General features: G+C 33.2%; 1 protein-coding gene across 1 annotated transcript in view; it reads left to right on the top strand.

The window, feature by feature from the left end:
- The window catches only part of Alpha-man-ia (alpha-Mannosidase class I a), a 63,296-nt gene that overhangs the window by 40,715 nt on the left and 9,000 nt on the right, over positions 1–13,581 (top strand). Inside the window, exons 2-3 of the mRNA XM_026640966.2 lie at positions 10,848–11,066; positions 12,810–12,989. Of these exons, the coding sequence (XP_026496751.1) occupies positions 10,848–11,066; positions 12,810–12,989 (399 nt within the window). The remainder of the gene's footprint in view (positions 1–10,847; positions 11,067–12,809; positions 12,990–13,581) is intronic.

The following is a 13,581-nucleotide window of genomic DNA, read 5'->3' as shown; positions in this document are numbered from 1 at the left end:
TGATTAACACTATAGAAAAGTTTACTGGGAAAAAAGGAACTTTCTTTAAACAAAATAATGAATAGTTACATTAAACATAAATACGGACCAACATATAAAATAAACATGAAATATAAAATAGCTACTAATTGTTAATAACTTACCTCAAAGAACATTTAAGACAAAGGTTCAATACCTTTACACTCTTCATGCTGTGAGTGAGTTAATAGAAATCTAATAAAAACTTATCAATGTTTACGCCTCTTCCCCAAACAAGCCAACAATATTTGCTAGAAGTCCTGGTCTTCATAGTCGTAAATATTTGCAAAGAAGGTTATTGTTCATGACTCAAACACGACCGTAAGGCTTTAAGGCTTGTTGACAATGAACGTTCAATCGAAATTTTAGAGCGGCATGTTTCAAAGAAGAGAACAATATTTCAAATATGTGTTTTTCGAATGATTTTGAACAAGAAGCTTAGTCTGCCATATCTGTTCATGTCAGTATTGTAACTTTTATACGTGTAGTTTATGAAACTTATCATTCTGACGTTTGTATTAATTCTACGACGACGACTATCTCCTTTTAATATACTACTATTTAGGTAGATACCTCGATATCGGCTTATTCTATTTTTTTTGCTAAATTATTATATTTATTAAGGTCTGAATCGATAGTACAAAATTCAATAAATGGCAACGAATGGTAAGCCATTCTTAAACTCGTAACTCTGCCAATCCCCGTGAATTGCTAACGCACTCACAGTGTTCCAGTTCACCCGCTATCGACAATTTCTATTTTATTTTTACTTTGTTATTGAACTTAATATGCATTAATCTATTTTATAATACTAAAAATGATTTTTGATAATTATTTATCCCATAAGTTTATTTCTTGTTGGAATATTACGTAATCAACATAAATTTTCCGTGTATGTAAACCGACCCGATTGGCTTTAGAGAATCAATATATATCGTTACCAACGCAGTCCCGTACATTCATTGAGAGCCTGGCGCCTACGGAAACAAGGTAGTTTGCGATGCACGCCTACACGAACTTCCGTCCTGCGTTAACAAATACATCGCTGTTGGAGCCTCAATGGCCGTTTCATTGGCTGCGCTTACATACAACAGTTTATAAATTTAAATGAGCGTTCTGTAGCGCCGGCTATTAGAAATAGCTGGCTATGGACTGCAGAATTAATGACACTAAAGCAAACGGGTTTTGTAACTCGGATTGTGAAATGTATCTTTTAATCCAATCACAGTAATGAAGAGTCGATTTTCAGATTTAAGTGAAGATTTACTCTTTAAAATAAAATATTTCTATGTCACGTAAGTCTTTGTTATGACGGTGACCTACTTATATATTCATATAAATTTGATTTTTATTTGGTTTTCTTAATATTGCTCTACATGTTCAATACAATGCTGAGGGTGTTAATGGGGAAGTCTCGACACTGCAGTGCTTCTTTTATAATACGGATGATTGTCTAGATGACTTCATGCGCAAACGTGCCGCGACTGATGAGCAGGCATGGGCTGCACCTATCCTCTTCCAAGAAATATTGGCATGTAAGATGGACGGCTTACTAAAGATCATTCGCGCTTGAAATCTTATCTAATAAGCCTTAAATAAGATATTAGCTTGAAGTTAGATTTTTTAAAATTAAAGTATTATTTAAAGGTACTAAAATAGCTTAGCTTGTTACTAAAACCACTTCTATAGATTCTGGGTCTAGACTATTCTATGTATAATTTTTCTTAATTAATTACCTAATTACTTTAACGATGAAAATTTATAAATATAAATATTTTCATCAATATTTCTATACAAGTAAAGCTTAAGTGGGCGTAAATTTTATAAAAGATGTCTGGACAAAGGAAGATATTATTTTCCAAAATTTCACTATTACCCGCCTAGTTATATTGCCACAATGCTGAGTCACAGCCTTCTCGCAGACATGTTGGGCCGCGTGTTTTTCTTTCGGTTAAATTTTTATAATTTTTTCTCACTACTTATTTGTTAATAATAAACTTACCTATCTATTTCTCATCTCTATCAGAAACAGTTTACTTATCGCAATTGGTACTACTTATGTTATACTTCAAAGATTCTATATGTTTTGTAGGTCATAGTAAATATTTATAAATATTAAAACAATAAAAAAACAATTGTTTCCTCGTCTGTTAATTTCGCGAAGGTCTTACAAATTACCTTACATAACTCGAATTTATCTTATAACCTTTTTTCTTTTGGTTCGTGTCGAATTTTGGTGTTGGAGTAACTATTTCCTCGCACCTGTGAGCTCCCTAGCTAAGTGGGTTCACTCGTATATATCAAACTACGGTAGGCTTTTACACACATAAAAGGTACATCACAAATAATTTTGAGTTGAACAAAATTATCTAAAAGTATGTAATAAATTTGATTCGTATAATGCCTTAGATATCTTAAGCACATTTCTAGGGTTCTCTATAAAAGATAAGAATTTTAACTTTGTTTAAAATTATATAATCGATATTAACTTCACAATATTAACATTCGTTGACATCTTTTAGTAATTTTAGTTTCACTAATTAGCAGGTTTGTAATGCACTTACATGTTAAGATCTATTTATGGTTATAAGTGTTGTACAAGTTGTCGTTTCAAGGCACGAAATTATATCTCTCACGTAATATGATTAATCAACGCCAATGTTTTGTCATAATTTGTAAAACACGTTACAAATACTGAGGTCTCCCGTCGGTAATATGTTTTGGCTATACGTCGTAGCTGTATATGTTCAGGACAGTAGGTGTGGCGGGCTCGGCCACGACGTCAACTTGATTATGATAAATGGCGTTTTCCTTGCTTGTATTCTATCAAAATATGTATTCAAATACGCCCCTGGGACCGACGAATATGAACATAATTCTATTGCATTGTCCGCGTCATAATACAAGGCTTGTACATCACGGAAATGAATATTTTGCCAGTCAGTTTTTTATCACGGTTAGTATAATTAAATTTAAGCGTATGTAAATTTGAATATGTTAAAGTTAAAATACTCCTTGTTCTGAGTTTGAGTTTAAATATAACGATTACTCCGTAAGTAATCAAATAAAAACTAAAATGTTCTAAAAAGGATTCATTTTTCTTGCGTCACGTTCTGCTTGGGGAATACTAGTTTCAAAAAGTTCTTTGATCGCTCCACGATAATAGACGTGAAACACGATTGTGCTCAAGGGTACATCGATATTGGATATCGCTTACGGTGGACCCATATATGTCGCGGTGCCGATCGACCGTCTATTTTCCGGAAAGGGAGTTAGGTTAAGTTAGTCTCAAAGAACGTTAGTACGCTTCGTAAAAAATCCACAAAAACTGTCTTCTCAAGTGAATAGCGTCGGTCCATTAGAGGAGGAGGCAACAACGGCCCGAAGTAACGTTTCTCGAACAAATCGAATCAGGAGGGGAATGTCCCATTATGCAGATTTTCCATTAGTGAAAAACGCGCTCCTTCGGGCCAGTGGACTACTTTATCATGACAAATCGTCGCAAGCTCAAAACGTCTTTGGATACAATTCTAACTAAAGATTGAGTTTAACTATCGATCTGTTTTCATTATGTATTTTATTCATTTGCAATCACGTAACCACGCGTGTTTCTTTTTTTTTCTGCACATCGATGGCATATTGTCTTTTGCATGATATAAAATTTATCCTTACATGACGTGTTTTGTATTTTCAATATTATATATTTATACACGTATAATTACAAAACCGTGGTATATGTGCAAATTCGTCTTAACATAAATATAAGTCATATATTTCATTTTATTCCTTAGCCGTTCGCCGCGGCATTTAGTAATCAAAGTGTCTCTAAAGTAATATTCAACGATCATATTTATTCTTACAAGCGTTTGACTCGACATTATAAAACATCTCGACTTCACAAACGCCCCACTGAATTAAGTTAACAAGATGGAGAATCGTCCCTATCTTATAATCGTTGTTGCGCTTCGTCCGTTTTCTCGTCTTTTTGCTCATAATTACTTTAATTTAATGGATAGCTAATTCGCTTTATACTGTCAATGTTATCAGATAATGTATACATCTTGTTGGGTACTTACGGTATATATGTATAGTGGCCATTTGTTAGTAAATGTGTTGTCTCAGACGGAATATGTGAGCATCCGATCCTGGTCGCAATCGATCAGTGACAGCTACGAATTGACACCTCTGGCCGGCACTTGTGGGTGTTTGTAGAACGATCATTGTCCTAAGCCATATTTCGCCAGACGGAGTTTCTGTAGTGGATGACACGAGACACATTTCGTAGGGATTTATCGTTCCTACTGTCAATATGTTTTGTTGGTTTGAGATTTATTTGGGCTTACATGTATAATAATATAATAAACTTATATGAATAATATTATAAGCATTAGTCAAAAGAAATATAATTCCAATGAAATTAACAAATTCTTATAAACTTCTTGTGTGCAGAAAAAAAATAACTACACAGGTTTAAAGTTAAAGACACGTTCAATAATCTTTATAATATGATATTATCAAAACTTATTATTGAAAGCAAAAATACAACATAACATATATATGATGTTCATACTATAACTAAGTACTATTTAATTTATTATATATTTCATTAAATATATAAACGATAACTTGTCTATACCAGCAAAGCAACGTTTTTTCTTCGTTTTTGCAATCTTCGAAATCTAAAAACCGCAAAACTCCATGTCTCCCTATTTTCCAATCTGACTGACATTAAAGAAATAAAGTTAATGAGATGATAAATTTACTTTGATAGAAGCCGATTCATTTGAAACGAATTTCCTTTAAATGCTTCAAAATCAAATAACCTATACAACGTGTATAATTTAATGGTATGGTTAGTAGGATATTTGGTTTTTAGTTACAATACCTCAGGAAACCGCAAGAGCGATGACTAACGAAATAGGTGGAATGGACGACGTGGTAAGCCCTGTCTCACCAGCGAAGATTACACGCCTCAATTGTGTTTCCCGATAGCGTAGCGCGTTCAATGTTCATATTTAGTCAAGTTATATTTTACACAGATACTTCATAATTGTTAGATAAATATTTTTATATTTATTTAACACATTAAAAAAGGGTTCTCTTATTTAAATTATATCTTTTTTATATAATACTCTGCAATAGTTGATTTGTTGTTGACTTGTCAAATATAAATAAGAAATGAATACAAGAAATTAAGTTATAAATGATTTGTTTCCTGATATGTTAGTTATAATGTATTCAACTAGATCCTATTTTCTCACAAATAGAGCATGAAACGTGAAAAAGGTTGTATATATATCTGGGTTACGATTCGAGGATAGCAGTTTGTGGCTGGTGGAGCCATAACAGTAAATCTGGTGAAGTCTCAGATTTACGCGGGTAAGAGTGCACTTGCCGTCGTCACTCGCAATTAATTACCACCCGAGATTACTTCCCGACACATTCCACCAGTCTCGGCTAATTCCTCACTATCGTGTGCTATCGTCGAGATTGTCTCCAGATTTATAGCAACCGCTAACAGTTGATTGAGTACCCGTACAAAGGAAGCGTTTCATTTTATACCATTTATAGTTTTGTTTCGTTAAATGTATTGTGTTCAATTTTTTTTTTGTGATAAAGTACAACATTGTATAGCCTAAAATCACTTACAATTAATGATGTGGAATGAGAAAGTTTTTTAATTAACGAAATGTAGAAAACTTAACGTAATGTTGAAGTATCTATTTTTAGTGTGTATATATTACGAAAATAAGAATTTAACATAATCTTATCTAGGGGTCAATTCGATTTTTTTTTTAATTATATGGTTAAAAAGAACAGTCGGGATTCTAACGAACCACTGTTGCACCCACTGAATGTGATACAATTTTTATAAATGATTGATTTTTAACATTTGCGACTAAAATTGTGACTGAAACCTGACATTTGACTTTTTTATAATCGTCAGCGCCGTTTACGTGAAATGAAAATATAAATAATGAAAAAAGTAATTACTTGATGTTTCTCTCATTTTTCTACTTTTAAGTGCAATATGTGCATTCCCAAACTAAAACATCTCCATAGTAGATTCAATACGTAATTTATAGCGTTGTCTCATTTTTTTAACAGACAAGAACAAGAGATCCATGCTCTCAAGTCAATTGTCTAAATACAAAGCGCGTAGGTATATTACTATTATATTATTCGAAAACCTCTGTCGCGAAACGCGCGTCTCCGGAGTATGTTTTATGTATATTCGTTTAGTATTTATTACTGTTAATTACAAAACAAAACGTGTCGTCACTTATTAGTATTGATGTCTTTGTTTAATTACTTTTGGTCGGCAATCGCCTTTCAGACAATAGTAACTGTTTCTCCTCTGCGACAAAGCTTTGAGAAGTGACATTTAATTCTCTTATTACATATGTTGGACAAAAGTGTTTGTTATTTAAAAATACTTAAAACACTAATCAAAAACGCGAAAAGATACTCTTGTTAGGTGAAGGTTATCAACTTTTTTGGTTGATAGGCGTTCTTTGGGTTTTGTATAAAAATGCCTCGTGTTTCATTTTAATGTCTACTTACAACTAGATACCCGTCTCCACTTCGCTATATAAGTTTTTTTTTTAATGTAGAATTCAAAGTGAAATTAAATTATTAACTATAAATATTATATTGCACAACATTTGTACGCAAACACAGGAGCACAGTGTGTTTCACCAGGCACATATCAGATGGGATTAAGTAATTTATTGATTACAGGGGTTGAGTAATTTGACATTACCAATATTTTGTTTGTCCCTATTCTGGATTCGAACCCAGAATACCAGAATCCGTAACCTTATAGTGTTATAAGAACAACGAGGCAATCTCAAAAATTATATTTATCTCGCGCACATACGTCCACCCAGAAATCACAAACAACATCTAAAGTTTATGAAAAATTATTAGTTTTGCCGGAATCCTAAAAAAAAATAATTGACTTCCGTTGAACATGAGATGATAGAAATATTTATATAAAAAGGTACAATCGATCAAATATAATGCAATATACTGTTACTATGTCTTAAATACCTACTTTTTTACAATTTATTTTAAGCGATTTCTAAAATATATTGTGTCAAAAATCCTTAAAAAAAATGTTCCATGATACAAAATTCTCATTATTCAAGAGCGCTGCATGTTGAAACATTGTCAAAACATTTCGTGTATCGATTATCGATGTATATTTATTATGTTTCCTAGAAAGAATAGATAGGTTTAATTAAACGAGTTAGGTTTACACTTCCATCTCGTTTGAGTTCCTTCTCGGTGACTGCAAGGCTGTGCAGAATAAACCAAAACGGACATCAAATACAATATATGTTAGCAGAGTATGACAGGTTAAGCACCTGTTTACAATAAACTTTACATTTTTCCTCATCGGTACGAATGCATTTAGAACGTTCAAATGTTGAACCCAAGAACCAGCTTTTGTTTAACAAATAAAACGTTAGTTAACTCTTTGAAATTTCATGTAAAGATCAATATTAAAACATACAGATTGATATTGCTATTGTATAGGCAAGACAAAAATATTTTTTATCAAATCGTGTCACAAGTCATTGGCTTATACAGAATTGAGATCACAAATCGATTGTCGGTCAGGGCGATAACGTGTGAACATCGCAATCATTGCATGCGCACGTCATATCATTCAGATAAGTTGGAATCGCGCGCGCGCTCAGTCGCGCTGTGTCGCTCATATTATATTTATATTCGAATTAGATTTAATATATATGTTTAATCGATATTAGCTGTAATTCTCACTCATATATTTTGTGGCAAATTAAATTAATAATATTATCGAAAAGGTGCTTTATTGTGCGATTGTTTTCATTGATTTGGATCGTAAGTGTTCTCTTGTGTTAATAAACATGCGCAAATTAGTTCGTCTGGTAACCGTGGGAACATCGTTCATGATAGCGATGTTCCTTGTGCTTCAACTCGCCCAATTGGAAAGTCAGGGGGACCGTGGAGAGAGAATGATTCGTGCAGCGCGCTGGACGTCGTCCACTCCGAGTGATATAAGCCGGGATCTCGTTGAACGTAACTCGACCATTCTAAAACGACAAAAAGTTGTTGAGGTAATTATAGTATGTCGGGATGTCCTTATCTCATGTAAAACTTTTTCAAAACATTTATCTTATCTACGACCATGACATAAAGTAATATTTTTTCTATATTTCTTAAAATACCTTAGTTTAGATTCGTAGATTATTGTATTGGTTTCCCCGTTTTATTATTACGATTACAATCAGAGGTCATTTTATACGATCGTGACCAAATGAATCACGAACAATGTGTATATTATTTAATTCTATTAAAACTTGTTCCTTAAAATCATAGAAGAGCTCTTGAAAATGTCACTTTCTACTTCCTCGTTCTATTTAACTGTTAATTGGTAAAGTCTTCAGTTTTTCGAAGTCATTGGCGACACTCGGCAAAGTTAGCGGAACCTAATAATAATTAATGGTAGCGACGAAAGTCCGATATCCTTTCATTAGTGTTCGGTCGCTCTGCGCGGCCGTCGAGATTAAAACTTGTGCTGCGGGCAACGGCTTTGCTGGCTTTATAAAAAGAATTCTTTCTGAACGCCTTTGAAGAGTGAAATGTGGACTCTGCAGTATAGTTAGCTGACTTGCTCATTGCACAAACTGCTTTTATTAAGAATCCACAAACAGTAAAATATCGTATTGGTTTATTCAATAAATCTTTAGCCTTAATGGGTTTAAAGTTTAGGGTGTACACCCTATTTAATAATACAGGGCTTAACCTTTTACCTTTCTTACTTTTATTAAAATCTAACCGAAGGTTATACTACTTAATACGCGTAACTCAATGTTTTTAATTAATAACAGCGCTTTGTAGCGCTTTTTTATTATTTAATTAAATTCTTATTTTTTTTAAATAATTATTAAAATAACACACCTGTACCCCTAGTACGAGTTTCAATACTTCATGCGTTAATAACGTATCGACTTCTAGAAAACGTTTACGAAGTATTTGTATTTCAATTCAAACTTGTTTAAATGATTATGTTATATTGATAATATCCAAATGATGTTTGCGTTTCAGTAGATTATAATTATTCTATGATCATGATTATTTTAAATGTTTGTGAATGTTTTAATACTAAAAACTTTTTATTTCAATTAAACAATAAAGAGTTAATAGTTTTGTCTGTTTTAATATACCCAATTATTGAAAAAGGATAAATAACAACAACATAGTATTTTACTAAACAATAAGAGTGTTTTTGAAGTTGATTATTTATTAGAGTATTCATATCAAATCACAATAGTGAATAGTATTTATATATATGTATGTATAGATGTTTCTTATATAATGATGTAAAATTTTTAAATCATTCTTAATTAAATTTCATTTTATAAAATAACAGGAACCATATATTCAATAAAGAGACAAATCCATTTTTTAGTATATTTATTGTTTGAATTAAATAAATAGGAAATTATGTAGAAATGTAGATTGCAGTTCAACGCATGGTCACTTGTTTTTTGGATGTTGTCTGCACCAAATCATCATTAATTGGTCAATGATTGGTACATTGATAGCCTGAAAAATATATTTATTTTATTTTAAAATGATTACACTAAAGAATAATAGTTAATTAATAATACTATGCATGATCCCCATCATATCTTTAAAGCATTCTCAACTGCCATAAACCAATGAATATAAAAAAAAGTAAAGTATTTTTATTGTTATAAAAGGCTACCATAACGGTTGTAGCTAGTCTTCAAGCATAATATTGCCTCACACGCTTAATAGTTAATTTTTAAAATGATGTTTCACTTGCTCTCACCAAAATAAATCAAGTGAGTTCAAACTCGATAAGAAATTAACGAAAACGTCAATTTACATGTAATTTTAATAACGTTAATTATAAAAACTCGTACTATTGATTTTAGTTCCTCTGCGTTTACGCTTGGGGCGCTGATAGGATTTGTATGAAAAGAAAACCGAAAGTAAATTACTTGAAGTTAACTGTCAAACTCGTACTAAGGGTACTGGTGTTATTTTAATATTTAAATCTGATATTTAATTTATTTATTTAGTATTATAAGCATTTAAATATAGATCTAATATACATACATACAGAAAATTATATTCGTTTGTTAAATGATAAAAAAAGTGTTTGTGTACATTATACGGGCTGTCGTATCGTATTATCGGAATAATAGGTACTTATCTAGAACAACTATAATGTAAAATTGCTTTCGTAAATAAAACGAAAGAACGCATGTTTATAACGAACTATTTTGCAGAAAACATTTCTCGCTTATCACAACTGGAATTTATTAAAAGTAATTACAATTAATAAATAGCAGATAGTATGTACTTATGTTATTTAATAACTGACTATATATTGTTCATGTACAATAATTACGGCATTGTGATAATGTTAAGTTTGTTAATTTGCGAGCGTGACAGATTCTTATACATGTAGGTTGTGTATGCATTATGTGAACAAAAACAAATTAAGCACGTTAAAATTCAACGGTTTTGTCCGGATTTGAACTCGGAATTATCTGTTAAGATTCACGTCTAACAACTGTTTCTGTGTCGTCTAATCTCATTTGGAAAAATTATAACAATTAGTAAGGTTACATTATTTAATCTAATATTATAAATTGCAACACTCGGAGCGATAACGAAACGATTAAATGAGAAGTCGGTGCCCTATTAAATATTTAACCTACGAGATCTTATGTTTTATGAATATACGGTAGAATCGAACCGAAAGTTACTTGACTATTACTAAAAATAGTATCTTCTTCTTCTAGATGATGCGTCACGCCTGGAACAACTACAAACTGTACGCGTGGGGCAAAAACGAATTGAAACCGATGTCGAAGCGCGCTCACCTTACGAGCGTGTTCGGCGGAGGGGACCTCGGCGCTACCATCGTCGACGGCATGGACACGCTCTACATCATGGGCCTCATCGACGAGTTCAGAGAGGGAAGGGACTGGATCGCTGAACACTTTCACATTAACGAAATCGTAAGGAAATATTTTTATATTTTTTGCAGTACAACAATTCAAAGCTACTTCTTTATTCTACTAACAAACAGTGATTTACAACAGCGAATTAAAATGTGCGTGAGCCAGTGTACGCGCATCTTAACCGATGATTTCGGGTCCAAACCCAGGCAAGCACCACTGAATTTTCATGCGCTTAGGTCGTGTTTATAATTCATCTCGTGCTCGGCGTTGAAGGAAAACATCGTGAGGAAATCTGCTTGTGTCTAATTTCAACGAAATTCTGCCACACGTATATCCACCAACCCGTATTGGATCAGCGTGGTGGTGCTGGTGATGGTGATGCTCCAAACCTTCTCCTCAAAGGGAGAGGAGGCCTTAGCCCAGGAGTGGGAAATTTACAGGCTGTTAATGTGTGAGCCAGTGTAGTTCCCATGTGTGATGAATTGGTCGTATGAAGAATGGTTATAATCTCTCAACGGTGCCAATTGTACAGCTACCAGTAGCTGAACTATTTGCTTGACTGCCTTCCGATTCTAAATTAAAAGAAAATTATACAGGAAACTTTAATTTCCCATTTAAGATAAAACAAAATGATTATTTAGAAGAACCGGCAACAAAGTCAGTAGTTACTCATTTTCACTAATTAAATTACATGTACAAATACGTCCTGCATGAAATAGAACCGTGCTTAGTTGTTTGTCAGATAACGGTCTGTATGTTACAAATACAATGGTGTTTTTGTTTTGTTGTTTAAACATTAATTTATTTGAATGTTATGACAACAACAAAGCATTCTTTGTTGTTGTCATAACATTCACAATACGTTAGTACCTGCTGACGAAAATGCAAATTACTTATGTATTTATTTTTTATAATACGTAGGCAGTGGTCGGCACCGCCCACTATAGATAAATTGGCGTTAAAAGAAATGGGAAAATCCAAACCATGTTTTTTGATACATCGTTAATGCGCCTCTAACCTTGACTGTTAACATATTATGTCCCCTTTGACCCTTCTGTTGCTTGGCAGTTAAATATGTGGTGAGTGGTAGCCAGACATTAACGTAAAGTTCTACCACCAAGTGTACATAATAATATAAGTAGGGTAAATATCGATTATTTTAATAAGTGTAAGTAAATGTAACTGCTGCTTTGCTCTAGATTATTTTCATAACTTCGTTCGATCTTTATTTAAAAACATTCCGTATGAGGTCACACTAATGTACATACCAAATACGATATGTTGGCTAATAACAGCACTCGAGCGCTTGAAATACAACTGCATAAATAAAGAATAGCGACCGCGTAACAGGCGCCACCAATCAAATGGTCACTTAGCTATACTCCAGGGCACTATTAAAAAATTAAAGTACATTGAATTTGGAACTCTATTCCATTGTATTAGAACGCATTTAGGATATTCGAATAGATGTTTTTTATTCTGTGTCGTGCTAATTGCCCCTACGCCACTTGTGTGCCACAGACCATTTAATAATTTACAGTTTTATGTGTTTCTTGTAAATGTTTATAACAATTTTTACGGCACATATTAAGATGTATGTCAAATCTACTTTTATTGTACATAGGTATTTTAATAACCGCCATGGAATAGCCTTTTCTTTGATGAACATTATTATTATCGGGGACTCTATGCCTTATACAATAGCATAGCATTTTCTTAGATAAGTTATATTATTACAGTGGCCTCTAATGTCGTGTAGCCGATCGTGTCGTGTTCATCTAAACCTATTTTCATTTCCAGGACTCCGACCTGTCGGTCTTCGAAACGACGATCCGCTTCGTGGGTGGTCTGCTCTCCTGTTACGCGCTGACAGGAGACTCGTTGTTCCGCGATAAGGCTGCAGAAGTAGCGGACGCTTTGCTACCAGCCTTCGACACGCCTACCGGTCTCCCATACGCACTCATTAATCCATCTAATAAGGTAAGTTTATTGGCACCTTATATTATTTGAATTTCCCTTATCTAATTTATTTAGTGGAGTATTGTTTATCTCTCTCTCTCTCAGTCGTATCTTGATTTAAGCACTTCTCGCTAACGTCAACCCTCGCACTTGGAATTCTATTACAATTCTATGGAGCTCTTACGATTTTACTTCAATTATATCTACGTCGAGTCTAGTTGCGGTTGGCGTACGTATTCATACATTTAAAGACTCCTACAGTTTGTCAAGTAATGTGAAATCGAGATGTATGACGAGCTGTTCTATAATTACACTGAATTCCGTCGAAGTTGCAAACAAATACATACATCATTATTAACACAAAAAGAATTAGTCTGTGACTCGAGCAGAAATACGAGTTAAAAGCTACGTATACAATTATCTCCCCCCGATAAGTTTCTGGTTAAGTAATTCAACTCGCTCGCTGTCTTTATCCAATAGATTCTTGTACAGATTCACACGCTTCCATCTTTTTAAAGGGAAAGAAAGAAGATGATACAGTATACTCTGACACATAAAACCGAGAGCTATAAAACTCATTGCTTTTACGTTTTTATTTGTTTTTAATTTTATT

Source organism: Vanessa tameamea, chromosome 7 (genome assembly GCF_037043105.1).
Source record: "Vanessa tameamea isolate UH-Manoa-2023 chromosome 7, ilVanTame1 primary haplotype, whole genome shotgun sequence".
NCBI classification, from domain to species: domain Eukaryota; kingdom Metazoa; phylum Arthropoda; class Insecta; order Lepidoptera; family Nymphalidae; genus Vanessa; species Vanessa tameamea.
The sequence above is the reverse complement of the archived record's forward strand: the minus strand, read 5'-3'. Positions and strand labels throughout refer to the sequence as shown.